Consider the following 24,959-nt stretch of genomic DNA (forward strand, 5'->3'; position numbering starts at 1 on the left):
ACTTTCAAAACTGATTATTTACATGACATCACCAGGAATGTAAAGTTCTGTCAAAAGACGAGTTTTACAGAATACTCACAATTTTATTATGTGTGTATCCTGTGTGCTGACTTTATTACACAAGGTGGGGCAGATAAAAATAGCCCGTGTAAGAACAAAGGAAATGCAGTGTAATTACAGAAACGAGGGTCTGAGACGGAATACCATTTATTTACAATGAAAAATACAGTGAAAAATATATTTCTAGAAGATACTGAAAGTGATCCCATGCAACATTAATACTGAGCTGTGCACATCCGAGCATATTCAGTTACACCCAACGTAAACTTTGGATATCGATGGTGGCAACTTCATGAGTGATGCTGGCTTCCATTTCTTGTATTGGGTGTGGATTTGTTTCATAGACCTTTCTCTTCAAGTGTCCCCACAGGAAAAAATTACATTGTTAGATCTGGTGAACGTGATGTTTGGTTTGTGAGGCACTCAACCGTGCAGTCATCAGCGCCTCTACAAAGTCGCAATTTTTTCACACTCCAATTTTTTACACAGTCCAATTTAGCCACTATCATGAAGGATGATGATTATGATGATGATGATGAAGAAGAAATGATGAGGACAACACAAACACCCAGTCCCCGGGCATAGAAAATCCCCAACCTGGTCGGGAGTCGAACCCGAGACCCCGTGATCCAGAGGCAGCAACCCTAGCCACAAGACCAGGAGCTGCGGACCTGGTGAATGTGGTGGCCATAAATGTTTTCCAATAGCACATTCCTTAGTGAAGACATCTTAGACTTGTTCCAGGGGTACCTCAGACATGTAGTATGTTGCCTCATCTTACTGGAAGAAGCAGAATTTTTTTAATATTCAGTGGATTAGGCACGAAATTTATCAATAATTTCAATACATGCAACCATGTTGAGGGTAGTGTAAAAAAGTTTCTGTTACACTGCATCAAATGTTGGAGGTTTTCATCATGGAATGGTTGCTGACACACAATGTTAGGGTTGTCCACTGCCCAGTACCTTGCATTCTGTGAATTCACATGACTGAAAACATGAAAACATGCTTCATCACTCATGATTTAATGGAAAGGGTCTAACAAACCATCATTGATGTTATTCAACAGCCATGTGCAGTAATCTATATGTTTTTGACTGCCATCCTCCTGCAGCTGCGCACAACCATCACACAATATGGCTTCAAATTGAACTTTTCAATATCCACTGGCAACTCCTCCTACTTATATGTGCCTATTGGGCTAATTTACATGTAGACTACTTTGGGCTCTGAATAATTCTTCAGCAGACCATGCTTGTGTCTGTATATGTGCGGATGGATGTGTGTGTGTGGGCGCGCGCGCGAGAGAGAGAGTGTATACCTGTCCTTTTTTCCCCCTAAGGTAAGTCTTTCCGCTCCCGGGATTGGAATGACTCCTTACCCTCTCCCTTAAAACACACATCCTTTCGTCTTTCCCTCTCCTTCCCTTTTTCCTGATGAAGCAACCTTGAGTTGCGAAAGCTTGAAATTTGTGTGTGTGTTTTTTTATTGTGTCTATCAGCATACCATCGCTTTCTTGTTTGGTAAGTTAACAGCATCTTTGACAAAGATTCTGTAACTTACCAAACGAAAGCGCTGGTACGTTTATAGAAACAATAACAAACACAAACACACACACAAATTTCAAGCTTTCGCAACCCATGGTTGCTTCGTCAGGAAAGAGGGAAGGAGAGGGAAAGACGAAAGGATGTGGGTTTTAAGGGAGAGGGTAAGGAGTCATTCCAATCCCGGGAGCGGAAAGACTTACCTTATGGGGAAAAAAGGACAGGTATACACTCGCGCGCATGTGTGCGCACACGCACACACATATCCATTCGCATATATACAGACACAGGCAGACATATGTAAATGCAAAGAAGTTGGGCAGAGATGTCAGTCGAGGCGGAAGTACAGAGGCAAAGATGTTGTTGAATAACTGGTGAGGTACGAGCAGCGGCAACTTGAAATTAGCAGAGGTTGAGGCCTGATGGGTAACGGGAAGAGAGAATATATTGAAGGGCAAGTTCCCATCTCTGGAGTTCTGATAGGTTGGTGTCAGTGGGAGGTATCCAGATAACCCGGACGGTGTAACACTGTGCCAAGATGTGCTGGCCGTGCACCAAGGCATGTTTAGCCACAGTGTGATCCTCATTACCAACAAACACTGTCTGCCTGTGTCCATTCATGTGAATGGACAGTTTTTTGCTGGTCATTCCCACATAGAAGGCTTCACAGTGTAGGCATGTCAGTTGGTAAATCACTGACAGTATGTTTTTTATTGTGTCTATCAGCACACCATCGCTTTCTTGTTTGGTGTGTGTGTGTGTGTGTGTGTGTGTGTGTGTGTGTGTGTGTGTGTATATTTTTTCACCATAGCACAGCTCACACACACAACCACTGTCTCTGGTCGCTGAAGCTGGACTGCATATAGCAACTGTGCCTAATGGAACAGCAATCCGTGTATGGTGGAGGTGGCTGGGGCAGTGAGGCCAATGGATGCCATCCACCACCCCTACCCTGCTACCCCTCCCCCCTCCTGACCTCAGCCTCCTCAGTGCTTGTGTGAATGTGTGCGTGTTTTCCACTTTGGAAGAAAGCCTTCGGTCGAAAGCTCAAAGCAGTTTTTCTGTTGTGCCTGTCTATAACTCAACATCTCCTCTGTATGATGAATAGCAATCTATTTTCATAATCATTGTAATCAGTTTTATGGGCAACTTTTCTTTCCACATTTCACCTGAGTGACTCAGCAGACAAACTGTACAAAGAATGTACACTTTATTGAAACTGAAATAAGATGGCAGGTTCTAATGGTACACAAAATTTTGTTCATACTGATTAAGTTTCAGAAAAATTCTATTGATTTCAAATAAATACTAACTACAAAGTCAAATTATTCTAGAAAGAAATAGAAACTGATAGAATAAATCCACTCAATTAATGAATCATATCAGATAAAACTAAAATTACAATCAGTAATGTGTAACAGCTTCTTTAAGTTGTCACATATGTCTCACAGGAGTACTATGACCACTGTATAAATACTGAGAATTCTTTTCACCCCTTATTTGCCTGCTAATGTGGACTGTTGCTATTAGCAGCCAAATAAGTAGTGAGGAGATATTCTGATCTAACACCTTTTTTTTCAGTTTTACCATAACCGTACTGGAATACAGCACTAATATATACAGTCTCTATCTGTTCTGTACTGAACAACAAAATGACAAATGGTATTAATTTCAATGCAGTTTCTTAGACCTATTAAATGTTTCTTCTAGACAAATAATACTACCTGTATGTACAAGTTGTTTCGTTTTATGTAGTAAATTCAATATCTGAAATAGGCATGCAACATATGTACATTATATAAGGTTTACACAGATGTAATATATTCCTCTCCACATAGCAAACTTCCCCTCTTTCTAATTGGCACCATCTGGTTAGTGAAAACAAAGTATTTAAATATGTTATAACAATCCATAACCAACCCCATAACAAGCACACTAATGCCAGTAATGTTTCAGACAATATTACCAGCACGTTTAGACAATGCACGCCTGCGCTGTCGCCCGAGTTCACCCTCTAGAGATAAAAACAATAAAAAGTAAAACAAAACAGAAACAGAAATATTAACCAAATAAAGTTTGAGAAGAAATTATAAGAAGTACTGAGATTTGGTTAGATTAACTAAAACAATCAAATTATTAATCAAAAACACAACTGGTTTTCTGATGTTTCACCTGATCATAAACTTAAAGAGAACTAAATGGATGAAAGTTACTTTGATGCAATCAAAGTGTAAAAATTCTAAATTTGAAAACAACACAGAAAATATAAAATATAAAAACTAAGATGGCCCATAGGGATATAACACAACAAAGTCATCAACCAAGGATAACACATTCAATCCCTTTCATAACAGGTTAGCTCCCACAATATTTTAGAAGCCCTCATGCATAAATAGTAAAAATTACACTGAAAGGACTTCCCCAGATATACAAAACTTCCATAAATATATCATACATCTAGGAATATCTAATAATCTAGTCCACAGCAACTGCAAGATATTCAGATCATTCTTATGAGAGTGAAACAAGTGCTTTGATATGTAAATGTTGGAATCAACATAGAAACTACAAATGGCACAGGACTGATATGAAACAAACAAATAGCTGGGCAATTTCGAAACAAAATACGGAAAAATTATTGTCAGTTTGAGTTGATTCATAGATGGCACATAAAACAACCTGATACAAGATACACAACACTTAAAGTTGTTATCTACAACTTTAGGCCACTTCATAATTTACAGATTGACTTTGTAACATGAAATCTAGCTCATACTACTTATACACAAATATTCCGCACGTCCAAGGCCTCGCTGCGATGGAGCACTTTCTTTCACGCCGATCACCTGCCACCCTACATCAAACCTCTTTCCTCATCACCTTAGCCAGCTTCATCCTGACCCACAACTTCTTCACTTTTGAAGGCAAGACATAGCAACAATTAAAGGGAACAGCCATGGGTACCAGGATGGCCCCCTCATACACCAACCTATTCATTGGTCGCTTAGAGGAAGCCTTCTTGGTTACCCAGGCCTGCCAACCCAAACTTTGGTACAGATTTATTGATGACATCTTCATGATCTGGACTCACAGTGAAGAAGAACTCCAGAATTTCCTCTCCAACCTCAACTCCTTTGGTTCCATCAGATTCACCTGGTCCTACTCCAAATCCAATGCCACTTTCCTTGACGTTGACCTCCACCCGTCCAATGGCCAGCTTCACGCGTCCGTACACATCAGACCCACCAACAAGCAACAGTACCTCCATTATGACAGCTGCCACCCATTCCACATCAAACGGCCCCTTCCCTACAGCCTAGGTCTTCATGGCAAACGAATCTGCTCCAGTCCAGAATCCCTGAACCATTACACCAACAACCTGACAACAGCTTTCGCATCCCGCAACTACCCTCCCGACCTGGTACAGAAGCAAATAACCAGAGCCACTTCCTCATCCCTCAAACCCAGAACCTCCCACAGAAAAACCACAAAAGTGCCCCACTTGTGACAGGATGCTTTCCGGGACCGGATCAGACTCCGAATGTGGCTCTCCAGCAGGGATACGACTTCCTCAAATCCTGCCCTGAAATGAGATCCATCCTTCATGAAATCCTCCCCACTCCACCAAGAGTGTCTTTCCGCCCTCCACCTAACCTTCATAACCTCTTGGTTCATCCCTATGAAATCCCCAAACCACCTTCCCTACCCTCTGGCTCCTACCCTTGTAACCACCCCCGGTGTAAAACCTGTCCCATGCACCCTCCCACCACCACCTACTCCAGTCCTGTAACCCAAAAGGTGTACACGATCAAAGGCAGAGCCATGTGTGAAAGCACCCACGTGATTTACCAACTGACCTGCCTACACTGTGAAGCTTTCTATGTGGGAATGACCAGCAACAAACTGTCCATTCACATGAATGGACACAGGCAGACAGTGTTTGTTGGTAATGAGGATCACCCTGTGGCTAAACATGCCTTGGTGCACGGCCAGCACATCTTGGCACAGTGTTACACCGTCCGGGTTATCTGGATACTCCCCACTAACACCAATCTGTCAGAACTCCGGAGATGGGAACTTGCCCTTCAGTATATCCTCTCTTCTCGTTATCCGCCAGGCCTGAACCTCCGCTAATTTCAATTTGCCGCCGCTCATACCTCACCTGTCTTTCAACAACATCTTTGCCTCTGTACTTCCACCTCGACTGACATCTCTGCCTTTACAAATGTCTGCTTGTGTCTGTGTACGTGCGGATGGGGATGTGTGTGTGTGCGCGCGCGAGTGTATACCCCTTTTTTCCCCCTAAAGTAAGTCTTTCCGCTCCCGGGATTGGAATGACTCCTTACCCTCTCCCTTAAAACCCACATCCTTTCGTCTTTCCCTCTCCTTCCCTCTTTCCTGATGAGGCAACAGTTTGTTGCGAAAGCTTGAATTTCATGTGTATGTTTGTGTGTCTATCGACCTGCCAGCACTTTCATTCGGTAAGTCACATCATCTGTATATATAAGAGAACCAGCTGAGAGAGAGAGAAACCAGTGGCCAAACCACACACAACAATAAACAGATGAAAGAAAGTGTGATTTCAGATGAAGACACAAAGTTGAAATGTGAGAGAATGAAAGAGTACTGCAGTAACAGAGAACTGATAATTTCTTACTTAGTCAAAAAAGACAACTTAGAGGAAGGAAAAGGAAGAAATTCAGTAGTGACAGTAACGAGAGTGATGCACCAATTCATTCCTTAGTAAAGGAAGTTACAAGAACAAATATCTGAAGGATAATGGAATGAAATTCTAGAATGCGAAATTTTCAATAGCTGATTATTTCCACACTATTGATGGTTCAGACTTTACACCCTACTGGACTCATTTAATTAATAAGGCTGTAGACACTCATTATGCTGCTATTATTCTTATTTCTCTTTTGCATATTTAGTTTGCTATAAAATTATATGCAATTAATTGGCATATCGGTTTTAATAAGTGCTCTCCACTTCTTGAAGCTTCTGTTACAATTTAACACTGTATCACCGTCAGGGCAAAAGAGACTGGACTTAATTTCATTTTCAGGAGGATCAATAGCTTGGAATTTGGACCAACATAGTACTTGCACCATCCACTGTAAAATCATTGTCAGTTTGTTGTTCAAGATTGTTACCATGTGCTAATGTAAGTGTCACAACTAATTAATTAAACATAATTGATGCACTTTTCATCAATGTCATGTCACTCAAACCAAATGTTAATCAGCATACAACATTTCTGAAAATATTATCATGGTACAAATATCAAAACAAACTTCCATTGCCCAATTTACTTTCAGCACATTAATGATTTTCCAGTGGTTTGTAGTTGACACTATAAGCTTCATCCTCAATATCAGATCCCCTCCCCAAGGTTTACATACAGTCAAATGTTTCAGAGCTGAGCATCTGCAGTTGTCTCTCCAAACTCCTTCCCAAGCTGACCCACTCAAACAATCTATATTTGATGCGGTGTTGGATTTTATTGTTGAAAATCTCAAATTACAAACAATTGTTTAGTTCTTATCAGGTGCAACTGAAGAGATGGGAACTCAACTCTCACACAACAGTATTCTATATTGCTGGTTGTCATTCATGACTTATGAACAATTGTAGCCTAGTTTGGATGAATCACAGGAAGAAGAAATGATCCTTTTCTTCTTTGAAAGCACAAACAGAATCTATCTCTTTTCTATCAATGAACTACTATTGCACTGTGGAGCACTAAAGGAGGAAGAACCTGGTGCAGAGGTGCAACATTTATCTTCCATCTGGGTAACAGAAAATTGAGCTCACTGCCAATCCTAACATACCACATGCTCCCCAAAGCTAAACAACAGAAATGTCACCACTTGGTAAAGTACAATAACTGAGAAAATCTTAGCTTAGGAATACCAGTTAATGAAAGTTAAATAGTAATTTTCAGTAATTTGCCCAAACATATGATTGGCATTCACTGATGTCTGATCATGTTCACTTAGACTAATCACTGATATGATATTATCTTGATCTCTTGTTATATTTTCACTCTATTTCTTCTACTGATAAATTTGCTGTCATGTTCTGTCTTATGCTGTGTTAGTCTTCATGTACTGTTTACCCATATGATGACAAACTAATGGTATCTCTGTGGCAATTGACATTCATTCCAATGTGGTAAAAAAGAGAACACTCAATACAAAACACGATGATGATTAATCTGTGTAGAAGGAAGAGATTAATACAGCTACAATGCTATGTACATGTTTCATGCTCACAAAAGCAGTCATTTAGTGCTGCAGAATAAACTAAATTCTAACTATATGTATTGTGCATGGTTCACTGTGGTATTTCATGACAGGAGATAAAAAATCAGTACCTACTGCTACCTCATGTAGCAAGAATAGACAACTACGATGAAAGCAAGCATTTGTGATATTTACACCAAAATGGTATCAGGTAATTAATGGTTCACATTACATGCGTGATGGGACTGCGGCGATGACAGGCACACAGACTGCCGTGGAGTTATCAGGTTGGGCATCCACGGAGGGCCAATGCTTGACTGCCTTCGGCTCGAACGACGCCTTACAACTGTCCCATACGGTGGAGGAGAAAACACTGGGAAACTATCATCAAGGGAAGGTGCACGGGGAAGTAGTTCCGATGTCGGGGGAGACCCAAATGACATACGCTGGGGCTCAAGATAACCATCGAGTGAAACAGTCATTATTGCAGAACTGGGGGTTGGTGCCTGCAGAAGGGAGCCTGCACGAGGTGTGAGAGGTGGCAGTTCATCATCCACAGGTGTGTGGAAACCCTGTGGAGACTCTGGAGAGCTCATTCTTGAGGAACGAGCCAGTGGGGCGGCTGTGTCAGAAATGAATGTCATGTTAATGCTCAGCACACAATAACTCTTCCTTTTTAAATATCATATTATTTTAACACCATTTTATTTTCAAATACCCCCTCTTTCTTAACTATAATTCACATTTCAAGGTGAACCAAACTTAGATTGATAGCTAAAACATTATGTGATGTATATAAATTTACACTGACTTTGAGGACTCCAAGGTTCATGTTCTTAACATAAAATGGTGCACCAATATCTGACTGGATACTTATAATCACACCAATGAGAGAGTGACCACCAGCATGGAGTACAACTACTAGGCAGCTGCTCTGACAAGGCTTGTCTGAAACAGCCTTCTACTTCAGCTTATTTTAAGTGCAGAATATGCAGCTATCTGATGCTGCAGTATAACATTTCCTGATGCTCTCTCCTACAGCTGAATCAGAATAACAAATCGATTGACAGCTGTCTGTTCGCATGACACTACCATAACAGCAATTAACCAGAGAATGAGCTTCTTTCACTGTAGTCAGTTACTACTGTCAGTTGCAGATGACACTTGCAGCCAGTAACATAACAGTTGCAGTTCTCATTTCAGTTGTTTGTTACTGTCTCTGTACACAGTGCTTATTTATTTATGTGACAGAACTTATGGAACTAGTTGTGATAGCGCACAGTAGTGATGCGGTTATTACCACCAAACTGTGCATAGTAACAGGGATCATGTCAAAATATCCAGAACAAAAACACACAACTTTCACTGTTGCAGGAATCAAATCATCAACATAGTCCCCTCCATGCCTGTGAGTCACTTACTTTGATTGAGGGATACATATTGTTGCATCCCAATAGTAATTTTCACAGGGTATGAAATAATCCACAATTGTCTCTAATGTAAATTACAAAGGAAGTTTGAAAATCTAAATTGGAAACTTCAGACCTAATGTTATTGGCGTGTCACACTGGACATAACAGTTGTGCAGTAAATACAACCTCACTTTATACAGCTGAAATGAACTCATTATCTTTTTTTTCCTCCCTTTTTATCCAGTAAAATAGAAATCTGACACCCCACTTGCACCTATAAGTGATCTGAATCATTGCTGATTCTGAATTAGGCACAAGGATCTCCATAATTACTAAATATGCAGCTATAGAACTAGAAACCACCAACTCCACCAAACATGCAGCTACAGAACTAGAAACCACCACAAAATGATCCAGTTGCCCAGTAGTAATGGCTGAGCTGTGAAAGATGTACCACACATTTGTTTACATGAACAGTCTATTACATGTCAAGAATGGGACTATGTTTGCATTTGTTTGGTTCACCTTGGTATATTAAACAGAACAGTGTTCAGTACCAAAATATGGAAAAATTTCTTCACAAAGAGGAATGCTGATTTAAGATCATACTTATTTGGAGATATGGCTTGTCACATGAATTACAGTATTAAAAAACTTCAGTATGTCTTAACAGGAAAACCACTAACTTGTTATAATAAATTCTATTATATTCGAACAATGAAATGAATAAACTATCAACTTGGTCTACAGCTGAAATGTGGAGCGGTCGTTAGGCACACAAACAAATCAGAAAACAATGCTAAGCTTTCAGACAATTTCATCACTAACTAATACAAGAAGACACAGTTACATGGCTACAACGTCCTCAACAAATACATTGTACCTGTGCTTCAATGGTAAAATGTAGTTGGCTGGTGTAGAGAGAGAGAGAGAGAGAGAGAGAGAGAGAGAGAGAGTTCTGTATTAGGTAGCTTTGAATGAGGACGTTACCTGAAAGCTTAGGAATATTTTCAGTCTTGTTTAAGGGTCTGTAGACCACCTTATATCCATCAATAATATGATAAGGTATTACCTTTATTCCTTCCATTATTTATATTGCACTTTGGAATTCTTGTTATCAGATTTATGTTGGCTATGGCCAATTTTTTGTCACAATACATTTGCATGTAGCATTTAATGGAAACCAACTTCAAAGCAAGTGTAAAAACCTTGACAATCACAAATAAAAAGCTAATGCTAAACTGAAAAGCAGGTTTGTCAAAAGTTTTATTGCTTTGGCTTTCAGCTCAAGAATATATCACATTCAGCCATGGTAGGACTGGAGGACTGGTGCGCACAATAATGGTGTGAGCATTAGCACAGCAGTATGCACCACTGAATGTGCCAAAAAAGCCTGCCTTGAAGGTAAAATGTGGGATATAGACAAAATGTTACCATTATGTGGAATCTGTTCGTTCATTCAAAGTATTTTGAATTCCAAAACATCTGCTGTCAACATGTTACTAAAGAATATTGTATAAAAGAAATGAAGAATAGATTTGAAATGATTTTGATCAAAGTATACAGAGAAATATGATGTCATAATATATCATCCAAACAACTGATTCCGAGGAGCTCTTGCACTCAAATACATACAAATTTGCGAATTATTTAATAATAGTAGTAGTAGTAGTAGTAGTAGTAGCAGCAGCAGCAGCACACTATGCACCATACTGGATGTTTAAGTCTTAGTTTAAATTTTTAATACCACTATCCTCATTACAATAGTTCATTTACCCATCCATTTTGTACCATGCTGTTGGAATAGTTCACATATATACAGCCTGGCAAAGTCATCAGAAATGTAATACACCATTTTCACAATTATCAGTCAAAATCTAATAGTTGGTGCATTTACAATGAACTGACATATTACAGAAACAAAACATTTCAATCCCAATTTGTCAAACAGAAGTCAGTGAAGCACTTGCCACTGTATCTCTCATGAGAGACAATGTAATGAAATATTTTCCAATCCATTAAAAAGAAAATAGATGAGCATACAAAATGTCAAATTTCAAGCTTCTCACTAACCAGGAGAAAGAGACAGTCTTTACTACCTATAAATAAGTTTATATTTTAAAATAAATAATTTTTTAAGCACAACAGACTGAACAGTTTTTAAACATACAACCAACAGTTATATTGTCTACACTGTCATTACAATGAGTGCCTCCAACAGCAGATATTTGGTGTAACACAAAATCAATCTTCTCTTTTTTTTATTTATTTATTCTAAAATGAATACACTCACCTGCAAAATGGTTTGTTGGTTCCTTTAGTGCTCCTTGAACTTTTTGCTGAGTTGCTTTGATTCTCTCCATCTTCCGTTTTATTTTCTCAAGTATCTGATGTTCCTGTTCTTGTTGTTCACGGATCCTTTTCTGTCTGAGTTCTTCTATTAATTCTGCTCCTCTGTGCATTAAACAGTTGTAATTCTAGAGCACATCAATTTACTTTCCTCAAAATTCACATACACAAATAATTTCAAGAGTGGACTGTAAAACAATACACAACTTTTTGCTACATTACATTTGAAGTTAGTAAGTCAGGAGCTGGCAGCAGGGTAACACCAATATGACACAACAGGTGATGTGATGTAGGGAATTTACCACATCAACAAAAGCAGGACAATACAATGAGCAAAGATGGCTCATGTGACAGTTGATTAAGAGCAATGAATGTAGTTCATATCTGTGAGAAAAATTATAGCAACATTGCCACGCAGTGTATATTCATCAGTAAAGAAAATTGTGGCTGTGGTAATGAAACATATTACAGATAATAAGTAAGCATTAAGAAGGCAGCTGTTGATTATCACAAGATGCATCTACAAAAACTGTCAGATAAATTACATTCCATGTAACAATGCCTCCATTTTGACAGCTGGCATCTCTTCCAGATTAAACAGTCCATTCCCTACTGCGTAGATATCCTTGGCAAATACATCACTCCACCACCAAATCCCTCAACATCTCTACCAAAAATCTTTCCCAGACTTTCGTTTCCTTGAACTAACTCACAGATATCATTTACAAATAAATCTCCCAGGCAGTTCCCTCTTCTAAATTTCTGACTAATACAGCTACCACTTCCAAAAAGTCAAGTTGGTTGGTTGATTTTGGGGAGGGGAGCAAACAGTGAGGTCGTCGGTCCCATCAGATTAGGGAAAGATGTGGAATGAAATTGGCCATGCTTTTTCAAAGGAACCATGCCGGCATTTGCCTGATCAGATTTAACGAAATCACAGAAAAACTAAAAAACGAAAGGATGGCTGGATGCAGGTTTGAAGCATTGACCTCCCAAATGTGAGTCCAGTGTGCTAACCACTGACCCACATTGCTTGGTCCAAAAACTCAGGTATAACCCCTTTGTCATACAGTGCCAGCCAATTTTTGAATGTGCGTATGCATTATTCAGCAATGTCTGTGACTTTCTCAAGTTGAGCCCTGAAATAAAAAAATCTCACCATGATATACTCCTCACACTGTCACCTTCCATCACTCCCCTAACTTCTGTAACATCCTAGTCACACCATATGACATTCTCAAGCCTTTATACCTACAACAATGTTCCTAATTCTGAAATTGTCCCTATTAATCTGTACCCTGTGCAACCATTCACTACCACCTCCTCTAGTTCCACCGCTGGTAATTCCTATATTACAAAATACAGAGAAATTAATGATATCAATATAATAGAGGGAAACATTCCACGTGGGAAAAATTATATATAAAAACAAAGATGAGGTGACTTACCAAACGAAAGCGCTGGCAGGTCGATAGACACACAAAAAACACAAACATACACACAAAATTCAAGCTTTCGCAACAAACTGTAGCCTCATCAGGAAAGAGGGAAGGAGAGGGGAAGACGAAAGGAAGTGGGTTTTAAGGGAGAGGGTAAGGAGTCATTCCAATCCCGGGAGCGGAAAGTCTTACCTTAGGGGGAAAAAAGGACAGGTATACACTCGCACACACGCACATATCCATCCACACATACAGACACAAGCAGACAGAATTTTCATTGAAAGTTAGTTATATATCTGAAGATCAAACTAGTTTCAAGTGCAGGAGTTCTACAAAACAAGCATTTAAAATTTATACATACAATACTGTAAATGTTCATAAATATTTGTATGTTACATACGACTATAGAGTGCTGAAGAGATAAACAGAAAAAGAGGCCCTGCTGTGGTAAGGAATACCACTGGGATGACCATGTAACACCTAAGAGGAGCAGATATGTGGTTGGTTTTTAGTTCATTGAAAAACACTTTAGTCATGATTGTACTATCAGCAGCATTGTTGTTGTAATCATGAACATGTTAAAAATAAAGTGATCAATTGTTGTGAAAGTATAAATTATGGAAATTGCACCTCATGGAACTTATTGTTTCTCATTAGAATTTGTGTGAAACCTGATCAAACCACTGTGATTGCTTTCTGGATAAACAGCCCAACATCTACACAGTGATGGTCCCTTAATCTTGAGAAATGTGCAAAGAAGTGATTATATTTTTTGTATACATTTAATACTGCAAAATAACAACAACAACAACAACAACAACAACAACAACAACAATAATAATAATAATAATAATAATAATAATAATAATACCATTAGCAATACAGTTTTCAGTAGAAGTCAAAAATGTTTTTGCAGGAACCAGAATGAGGCTTTCACCCAAAATACATGTATTTGTTATTAAATTATATGACAACTCTCTCAAATTACTTTGAAATCAACAAAATAATCTGTCACAAAGTCAGCTTAATAGACTTTTGTAGTTTTTAAAGAAGCTGTGAACTAAAAACATAATATGCTTGGGCTCTTACATTTCCCTGTAGTATGGTACATTAGGTAATATGAAGTACTTAACAGTTAAGCAACTCAACAAAAAACTTTTTCACACAGGGTAGTCCAAAAGTAAACCATCTGGAGTTTCTTTACAATCTAGTGTTGGAAATAAGCATCTATTCCTATAAGATGCAGCTGAAGTAGCAGTTGTAAATTTCAGTATAGCATTATTGAAAAGGACATTTCATTTACAACACCTAAAATACATTTTAAATGAACTTGCAGTGATTGAACAAGGAGATATTAAAACACAAGTGAAACAAGGCATGTTCTTTATCAACATCTTGTGTATCATTTACAGGAGAAGCATTTAGATCAGATTCCACTTTAAATACTTCTCTAATTTACTAACCTGGAAGCAAGGACTGTCATTGCCTTTGTTTCATTGACAAGATGAACAAAGTAATAGCTACAAAATATCCGTCTCATCAAGATGAGAAATCCAAAGCAAACACCATCCCACGCAATGCCAATGTCTTCTTTTGGCACATGACATTCTGGAGCATCTGAAAATAAATAAGACAGCTTTGTTTCTCATTGCTAACGTTACTTTTATCCCCATTACAGCTTATAGCAAGAACCATAACCTCTACTAAAACTGTCTTCATTTTACAACTCATAAAAGAGAAAGAAACTGACTTACCAGTCAGGCCACTGGTCTCGAGAGAGTTGCCAAATCTTTTTATACAACCTATACTGAACAACTGCACAGCCCAGCAAGCATTAGTTTGAAAATATTCAGCAAAAATGCATCCAGGTATCTGAAGAATAGCTTTGATGACTATCACAGCCACATTATAGCCAAGCAAAGTATTCCACCATCTCACCACCATCTTGATTGGCCTTAAGTAAAAATCTTCTCCCTGCCACAAGAAAATGAACGAACCACACAAGTAACCAAGAGAGAAGACATTAACCCTATTTGTGCCAGTGAGGAAAACAACAGCTAAGGATGTCCACAGGAATCCACGCAAGACTCCTCGTTTCAATATATCCAACCAGGACCTGTGTAGAAATGAAAAACTCATTTCACAATCTGAACAAACACACACACACAAAATATTTCAAATAATGGAAAGTCCAGGTTGGAATATCAATAATATTATGAAAAGGATAAAGTGTTACTCACCATAAAGATGACAGTGACTGCTACACCTTTGAGCTATCAGTTAAAGCCTTATCCAGAAAAGTACATGTGCACACATGCAAGCATGCACACATGCGCAACCACAGGTGCAGAGACACACACACACACACACACACACACACACACACACACGTGCACACAAGCATGGGAACGCACACAGTCACACCTCATGCACACATCACTGCTACCTCCAGCTGCTGCGATCAGAATGGTCAGTATGTAACAGTCATTTCGCTGTAGCTGTGTGCATTGTGTCATCTTTACAATCAGTAGCAATCCATCCTTTTCCTTACATTGTAATCATTACCATTATAATTATTTGTAGGCCATTTTAACAGTAAATGTGAGAAGCTCAGCTATATATAAAATAAGTAATTATGTAAGCAATCAGTACCCTAGAACATGAATCTCAGCTAGAGACCAGAGGAGCCAATACATGTTTACATCTCTTCTGTGGCATTTACAATAATACATGAATCTCAAACACTTCATATGTTGATGTTCAATGCAATTAATAGGATAACAGCCTGGAATTTTGAAACTAACCACACAAAATTTCATCAATCTGAAGATTCTTTTTCTAAATATTTCTCTCTCATTGCAAATCTAATTAAGATTCAGCAACTCTTGTTACCAATTATTTTCAAAATTAATTGTTTTCAGTTATTAAGTTCAGCAAATGAATAAACTGAAACGGTTCAATGCCACTTTCTGCTACTATACAGTAACATCCACAGAAAAAATAGTCATACTTACCGTACATATGAAATGTGATCAGGCACTGGATTTACAAAATTTGGGTCTTCAACTTCTGTGGTTATATCTTTGTTGGTACCACCAGGGAATTCCACATCAGTGTTTTGCCTTTCAATGTGGAAAACAACACTCTGGCGACATACCAACATCAATAATACAAAATCACCTGAGTTAAAAAAAAAAAAAAAAAAAAAAAAAAAAAAAATCTGTAGAACACATTGCCTCCTTCTAAATCATATTTTAAGACCACAAGAAAGCAAAAACGCACATGATGTGAATAAAACTTACAGACAAGTTTGTATGCTGGAGGGCTGTGGAGTGGATCCGGGAGGAACATCCAATCCTGTAATCTTCTCAGCAACACAGAATTGTACCACGGATATGCTTAAAGAAATTTAAAAAATGTAATTGCTATCATTTTACTAATATAAAAATTAAGGCTAAACAAATAGAACAGCAATTATCTTTTTTGTGTTGTTGCCACTGTTGACTAATATATTTTGATGGGCAATGATTTTGCCTTTTTTGGCTTTATTTTCAATCAATGAGATTGCAATTTGAACTGCAAGGCCATTTTGAGGTGATCATGTGGTCATTTTACATATCATGATATACACTGATAGCCACAGTGAACATAGTAAACTAGTAATACACAAATACTTTCTAGAAAGCAAAGCCTCCCATAGTTTTTTCACTAAAGTTTGTGTTAAGTTTAAATGTGGTATGATGCTGCATTATCTAGGCTGTTTTAACCCTCGCCCCACTCTATCCTTTTTACCTTTTCTGACTTCTCCTTCTGATCTTCATTGCTTTTTTATTTGGACAGTTTTTATATACTTCTATTTTTCTGATTCTTTTTATTATTATCTGTTACTATTTTTCAGTATTATTCAACTGTGATATTTCTGGGTTTGAGCCCACAGGCTGTAATTGGACTTTGCTTCTCTCTTGACTCTCTTGATATTATGATATAAAAGAGAGAGAGAGAGAGAGAGAGAGAGATGCGGGGGCGGCGGGGGGGGGGGGGGGGGGGGGGGGGGGGGGTTAGGGGGGGGGGGGGAAATTCCCAGTTTGCCATTACCAAAAGCCAGAAGATATCCCAAAGATTGCTGAAATATACTTAGCTTGTTCTCTAACATCTAAGAATCATAATTATTGTCTACCTTACAAAAGCTCACCAAATAGAGAACCACTTTGTCCTCATAAGCCTTTTGTATTAAATATTCAAGTGATTTAATGCTTCCAAGAAAGCTTCAAGAGTGTTACACCTAAATTCCCTGTGGTGATACACCCCACTCCAATTGAATGTTGCGTATCCTTATGGCTTCTTACCAATGAAGAACAGTCACAACCAAAATTTATAAAATAAGATATCGAATCTAAAGATACAGATATTGGTAGGGGAAACTATTTTTATCGTGAATAGGTTGAGCAGCTATATCTAGGGACAATGTGCATCCTCAACACAGAACGATGATCGCAGTGACTTTGCGAGAAGAAGAAGACCTGCTCTGTCATGGAAATGAACATTCCATGGATTGCTGGCTTGCATTAGAGACGTGTATAGTTCCAAAATAGATTTACTAACAATAGAAGTCAGTTAACTAGAAACGTTGAAGTGAGCTTTGTTATTCAATCTGATTCAGTATGCTGAACCAAAATGGTGTTAATGTGTGTTTCTTAAAAGGAACACACAACCTGTTAACTCAACTGAAATTTCACAAAAAATGAGCGATAACACACACACACACACACACACACACACACACACACACACACACACACACACACACAAAGAACAAGTGAAGAAAATTGCACAAATCTAATAATGGAAAGTACTGGAAAAAAGTACTTAAGCAGAAAAACCTTTTTTCCCATGAAGAATTATTGTAAAACTGTTGTGTTACTACCAGAAACTGAATAATAATGAATAAAGGAAGGAAACTGTGCAACCTAAGTTCTAGAGAGTGTTGCCACAAAGAAATTTGTTGCTGATGACTCACTATTAAAGGTCATAGTATTGTATCCAACAAAAAAGATTTTTAAATGATGATGGGATGGTATACGACTGACGTACTGCTGTGGCAGAAAGTGACTGCATTACACAATCAGTGATGAAGCAGCAATTTCCAGCTCAAGAGACAACTCTGCAATTACTTCATGGCTTCACTGATAGTGACGGGCATGTAAAGCAGTACATATCATGATAAGGCATAAAGTTCAGAATATTGAGGTGAGCTGTATAAACACCAAAATATTTTTATATCCTTTTTTCCATGTATTGTGTGAAACTTTGCTGGTGTTAGACAATGAAATTTAATTCAAGTAGTGATTTTCTAGGGAATTGTCAATAAATTTCTAACAGGGGAAGTACTGTACACACATTATTATTTGAACTGCATGTCAGTATTGACAAGAAATATGAAGGAGGTTTTATGGACTATTTCTGACCTAAATCCTAAAGTGGGACAGTTAAGTACTGATCTGAAAGTAGAGATAGAACAAACCAGTGATGACTTTTATATTCAAAGTTTGAAAAAGTTCTTGCTGATACAAATGTCAAATTGATTACAACTAAGGCCAATGTGGAATAGGACAACTACTGACTCGATTTTCAAATTGGATACAATTAATAAGAAAATAGACCTGTAGGCCAGTAAGATAGAACAACATATTATTGAGTCCCATCAGGAAAAGGCTTAGATGAATCAAAAAATACTAGCATTTATGTCCACTATACCTAATTTAAGCCCTGCAGGACTGCTATTCCCCTTTAAGGCACCTAGCCAGGTCGCAAATCAGGGAAAGCCTCCCAGATATTGGTGGAAATTAGGAAGTGAAATGTCCAGGGTAGACCAATGCTATCAACATGGGCAGCATCTGTACTCCAGTGGAGCAACCAGTCAAAGTAGTCTGTACTTGGTATTAGGGGTGGCTTGGAAAATTAGATCATCAATCCATTCTAAAGCAAGGATGGTGATTATGCTCCTCAGCTTTGAATCATTATCTATGATATTAAGGTAAAATTTCTTGAGTTAAATCAGCAACACATTTGCATCTCCGCTTGGGAGCTGCTTTAATGTCACAGAATTCCATGTCTATGAAATAAGGGAAGCAATGCTTTCAAATTTGTACCTACAATTGTCAGTTGCTGGTGGAAGATGGAGGTTGACACAAATACACTATGTGCTCAAAAGCATCCAGACACCCCCAAAAACATACATTTTTCATATTAGGGGCATTGCGCTGCCAGGTACTCCATATCAGCAATCTCAGTAGTCATTAGACATCGTGAGAGAACAGAATGGGGCAGTCCGCAGAACTCACGGACTTCGAACATGGTCAGGTGATTGAGTGTCAATTGTGACATACGTCTGTACACGAGATTTCCACACCCCTAAACATCCCTAGGTCCACTGTTTCTGATGTGATAGTGAAGTGGAAAAGTGAAGGGGCACACACAGCACAAAAGTGTACAGGCCGTCCTCGTCTGATGACTGACAGAGACCACCGACAGTTGAAGAGGATCATAATCTGTAATAGGCAGACATCCATCCAGACCATCACACAGGAATTCCAAACTGCATAAGGATTCACTGCAAGTACTACGATAGTGAGCAGGGAGGTGAGAAAACTTGGATTTCATGGTCGAACGGCTGCTCATAAGCCACACAACACCAGAAAATGCCAAATTATGCCTTGCTCGGTGTAAGGAGCATAAACATTGAAAGACTGAACAATGGAAAAATGTTGTATGGAGTGATGAATCACGGTACATAATGTGGCGATCCAATGGAAGGGTGTGGGTATGGCAAATGCCCAATGAATGTCATCTGCCAGCATGTGTAGTGCCAACAGTAAAATTTGGAGGCAATGGTGTTATGGTGTGGTCGTGTTTTTTATGGAGAGGGCTTGCACCCCTTGTTGTTTTGCATGGCACTATCACAGCACAGGCTTACATTGATGTTTTAAGCACTTTCTTGCTTCCCACTGTTGAAGAGCAATTCGGGGATGGAGATTGCACTTTCAACATGATCGAGCACCTGTTCATAGTGCACGGCCAGTGGCGGAGTGGTTACAAGACAATAACATTCCTGCAATGGACTGGCCTGCACAGCGGCCTGACCTGAATCCCATAAACACCTTTGGGAGGTTTTTGAATGTTGACTTCGTGACAGGCCTCAGCAACTGACATTGATACCTCTCCTCAGTGCAGCACTCTGTGAAGAATGGACTGCCATTCACCAAGAAACCTTCCAGCATCTGATTGAATGCATGCCTGCGAGGGTGGAAGCTGTCATCAAGGCTAAGGGTGGGCCAACACTATACTGAATTCCAGTATTACCGATAGAGGGTGCCATGAACTTTGTAAGTCATTTTCAACCAGGTGTCCACACACTTTTGATCACATAGTGGAGAAAAGGAATTAGACAAAATCAACCAGAACATTTTTGTCTTAAATGAGGTACACAGTAAAAGTGAAAATTGCCTTGGTTAAATTCAGAAAATCTCTTCTATTACTGTTTTGAACCACACGGAAAACTAAATGGAGTCAGAATTTTAATAAACAAAACCATTGTAAACAAGATAGCAGTATTACAAGGAACATCACGTAAAACTGCACGTTTGGTAATAAATATGCCAGAAAAAAATATAAAATACAAATAATTCAAGCATATGCATCTACTTCTAGTCACTCTTCTATGAATGCCTACAAGAAACACATGAAAAAGGGAGAGGCTGTTTTTATAAAATTTTGATTGGTGACTTTAATGCCCAAACTGGAATATGAAGGCCCCAAAATGGTGCCAAACAGGTTCACTACACACAGTGGACTTTGATTAATCCGAGGAAGGTTTGAAGTGAATATAAAACATGATGAAACATGGAAGACCAAAACCAATTAAATGGGAAAGAAAAATTTTATGTATCAGAAATCTTGAAGAAAGGAAAGAGGAATTTCAAGGAAAAATTGAGAGAAAATTAAAAGTACAAAGCTACTAGACACAATGGTTGAAGAAGTGGGTGGCTCGAGTAAATCTCAAAACCAACCAAATAGAGCAGACAAATAAAATGAGTTTGACTGACAAAAGAAGAAAAATTAGAGTAGAGACAAAGATACCATATACAGAAATGTGCAAGGCTCTGAGAAAGAGTATGAAAGAAGAAATCAAGAAATATGGAGAAGATAAATACTTTACTATACTGGAAATTTTTGTACTAACCTTCACTGTAGGTTGTAGATGAACTGGATGCTTTTGCCTGAAGTGTTACACAATATAGTCTGTTAGATGATAAATTTACTTACTTATTGTGAATTTATTAATCATGTCAGGATTAGGCTATAAGATCCTCTGTTACATGTATAAGGGCTGTTCAGTATGTACCCAAGTTCTATTTATAAAATCAATCTTTAGTCAGATGCAGTAGTTACCTAACTTCTACATGCCTCTCTCAATGCTGCTTCCAATGCTGGAAGCATCAATGGAAAGCCTCTTTTGGTATGAGGCGCAGCTGCTTTGTCTAATTATGCATAATGTCTCCTTTGTTATGAGATCTGGTTCTTCAGAGTTTAGTTCAGAAGTCACTCGGTGCTATGTAAGGGGAAGAAGGTGGCTGACAGGCCACAGCCTTGTTATGTTTGGGGAGGGGGGGAGGGGGGGAGGCCAACTGTCCAGGAACTATGAGTCGGCCATTTATGTCTCACTGCTTTACAAAGGCAACCAGAACCTCTTGTTGATATTAGTACCTTTTGGGGCATACTTGTGTTGGACCCCACCACTGGAGTCAAAACAGAGGGTCAACATGACTTTCACATTGCTGCAGACTTGCCTCACTTTTTTGTGTCTCGGTGATAATGGATGCTTCTACTGTGATGACTGGAACTTTGTCTCTAGGTCATAAACATAACCCCAGGACTCTTCACCAGTAATCACTGTGTTAACAAAGTTGGGATTACTGTTCATAGTATCCAGCAATTCCTGTGTGATCTCTGAATGAAGTTGCTTCTGCTCAGCTGTTAACAACTTTGGCATAAATTTTGTTAACGTCTTCCTGAGGTCTAACTGTTCTGTAAAAATGGAATGAACGGGCCCAATTCTTATTTTGACCTTGTCTGCAAGTTTTATTATTGTGATTTGACTATCTTGGATTACCAGGGTCCTTACTTGATCAATAACAATCTCATTTGTAGATATTGAGGGCCTATCTGAATGTGCTTCACTGTAGATATTGAGGGTCTACCTGAATGTGCTTCACTCTTCGCTGATGAACGGCCATCTCTGAAGCTTCTGTATATCTCCTTTATCTGTATGGTACCCACTGCTTCACCCCTAAACATTTATCAAATCCATCAGATTGAAAATGTGTGCACTCCAATACACTGAAGGTTTCAACAATAAAAATTAAGGTTAGATACTTTTTGAACAGCCACTGACTGTAATTAGACAGTCTTTATATTTTACTGCTGCATACCCTATGTGTAAACACCGACGGTCTAGGGGTAGTGTATTTGCCTACTAATCAAAATGTCCCTGATTCCAGAGAGCACTTGCACCCTATCTCCTCAGTTATTTGTTGGATGTATTCAAATGTCTGTCTTCCCCTACAGCTTTCCTGATGCTTTAGCGTATGTCCTATTGTCTTGTCTCTTCGTCTTGTCAGTGTTTTCCATATGTCGCTTCCTTCAACGATTCTGCAGAGTACCTCTTCATTCCTTATCATATCGGTCCACCTGGTTTTCCACATTCATCTCTAATGCTTCAATGCTCTTCTGTTCCACTTTTCTCACAAGTTTCCCCATGTGAAATTCCCTGATATTTCCCCAATTTCCAAGACAAGTTTTAACATTTTTCCCTGACAGATTTTATGGACAAGGCCCTGAAATGGGGCCTCAAGTTCCAATCTGGGCATTATTTCACCAATCACAATTTTATAAAAACAGTCTCTCACTTTTTCAAGCATTTCTTTTAGGCATTCATAGAGGGATTTTCTTTCTTCATCAGAGTGACTAGAAGTTAGTGCAGGAGATGAATTTGTGGCAAGCTGCACCGGACCAGTGAGAAGACTGCTGACTATTTTTAAAAAAGAGGGAGGGGGCATCAATAATGAAGGTAAATGAAGAGACAGCTGAAGCCGGGGGGGGGGGGGGGGGAGAACAAAATTAGGAAGCAATGGCATATAAGTAATGAAACGTAGGAAAAAAGATGGGATGGCTGACTCAAGAACAAAGCGTTGGAAGTGGAAATGATGGTTTGCTTCACTACAGCACAAGGACTTATGGTCACTACGTGTACGAGGGGCATTCAATAAGTAATGCAACACTTTTTTTTCAATGCCAGTTTTGGCTGAAAAAACGTGGAATTTGTTGTGGAACATCATGGAATATTCTTGCTTTTCCCCCTATACTTTCATGAAGTTCAGACAGGTGATGGCATTATATGTACCCTTCAAAATGGTGTCTGTAACAGAGGTTCGTTCCAAGCACAGAGCACTCACAAGTTTCTTTTGGTGGAAAACCAGAGCATCGCATATTCTCATAGGTGCTTGCAGAATGTCTAAGGAGACCTTGCTGAGAACAAAAGCATGGCAAGTCATTGGGAGAGGCCTGTGTCATCACTGCAACAAGATTGTACAAACCTGTCTGATCTCCCATGTGCCAGCTGGACAGCTGGCCGCACACAGCTGTAACTTCTGCAGTGTTGGAACGTACGGACACACTCATTCAAGGTAATCGACGGCTCACTACTAAACATCTTACTGTTCAACTTGGCATCTCTGCCGGTAGCGTTGACAACCTCTTCCACCAATTGGGGTACTCAAAGATGTGTGCATACTGGATTCCTTGCCACCGAATGGAAACCCATAAATGGCAACGATGGACCATATGCGCAGAACTGCTTGTGCATTACAAGGCCTTTGTGATAAATTTTTGTCAAACATTGTCACAGGCGATGAAACATGGGTTCATCATTCCAAACCAAATACAAAAGTGCTATCCATGGAGTGACACCACACTACCTCCCCCTCGAAGTAGTAGTTCAGTGCCACACCCTCAGTTGGCAAGGTCTTAGCAACAGCCTCTGGGACTCTGAAGAGGTTATTCTGTTTAATATCATGCCCCATTGTCCATTCATCAACTCTGAAGTGTACTGTGCTACTCTCAGAAAATTGAAGAAGCAACTTTGGCATGTCCATAACCACCAAAATACAATTGAACTACTACTCATCCATGACAATCCCAGGCCTCACAAAAGTCTGTGCACCCAAGAAGAGCTCATAAAACTTCAATGGACTGTTCTTCCTCATCCACCCTACAGCCCAGAGCTCACACCTTCCACTTCCATCTGTTTGGCCTGAAGATGGATGCACTCTGCATAAAGCAGTGCTTGGGTGATGGGAAGGTTACTGATGCAGGAAGATGTTTGATGTCAACCAGCAGAGGAGATACCATGTGGGCATACAGGATCCTCCAATAAGGTGACATAATGCCAGAGAAGTTGTAGCAACAATGATAACTAAAGTACAAACGACAGCTAAAAGACTCAAATGTTCAGTACTTAGGTGTTAAGTAAAAATCATTCCCATGTCACAGAAAGGAGCAATAATCTTTGAACCCTTTGAATGATCGAGTGTATGATTTTAGTATTGTAGTCTTAAGTTTTCTTTTCTTCAGCTTCTTTTTGAAAGTCAAGCCGAAGGAAGTGAGCCCTAGAAGGTTTCTGACTCTAGTAGTGTAACTTTTAGTTGGCAACTACAATGGGTATGAATCAGTACCATAATAAGCTTGGAAGAATATATTTTGATTCACTGTACTAGTCTTCAATGCAGATATTTTGTGACTTGCACAGAACAGTTTAACAACTATTACAAATCTCTCAAAGATGAATTCAAT

At 39.0% G+C, this 24,959-nt stretch overlaps 1 protein-coding gene across 1 annotated transcript in view; it reads right to left on the bottom strand.

Annotated features, from left to right (window-relative positions):
• The window catches only part of LOC124799297 (piezo-type mechanosensitive ion channel component), a 715,678-nt gene that overhangs the window by 293,023 nt on the left and 397,696 nt on the right, over positions 1–24,959 (bottom strand). The window contains exons 23-28 of the mRNA XM_047262884.1: positions 16,355–16,450; positions 16,067–16,232; positions 14,807–15,168; positions 14,516–14,669; positions 11,558–11,718; positions 3,571–3,618 (exon numbers count right to left, since the gene is read on the bottom strand). Coding sequence (XP_047118840.1) covers positions 3,571–3,618; positions 11,558–11,718; positions 14,516–14,669; positions 14,807–15,168; positions 16,067–16,232; positions 16,355–16,450 — 987 coding nt within the window. The remainder of the gene's footprint in view (positions 1–3,570; positions 3,619–11,557; positions 11,719–14,515; positions 14,670–14,806; positions 15,169–16,066; positions 16,233–16,354; positions 16,451–24,959) is intronic.

The sequence above is a fragment of the Schistocerca piceifrons genome, chromosome 5 (genome assembly GCF_021461385.2).
Source record: "Schistocerca piceifrons isolate TAMUIC-IGC-003096 chromosome 5, iqSchPice1.1, whole genome shotgun sequence".
Classification (NCBI taxonomy): domain Eukaryota; kingdom Metazoa; phylum Arthropoda; class Insecta; order Orthoptera; family Acrididae; genus Schistocerca; species Schistocerca piceifrons.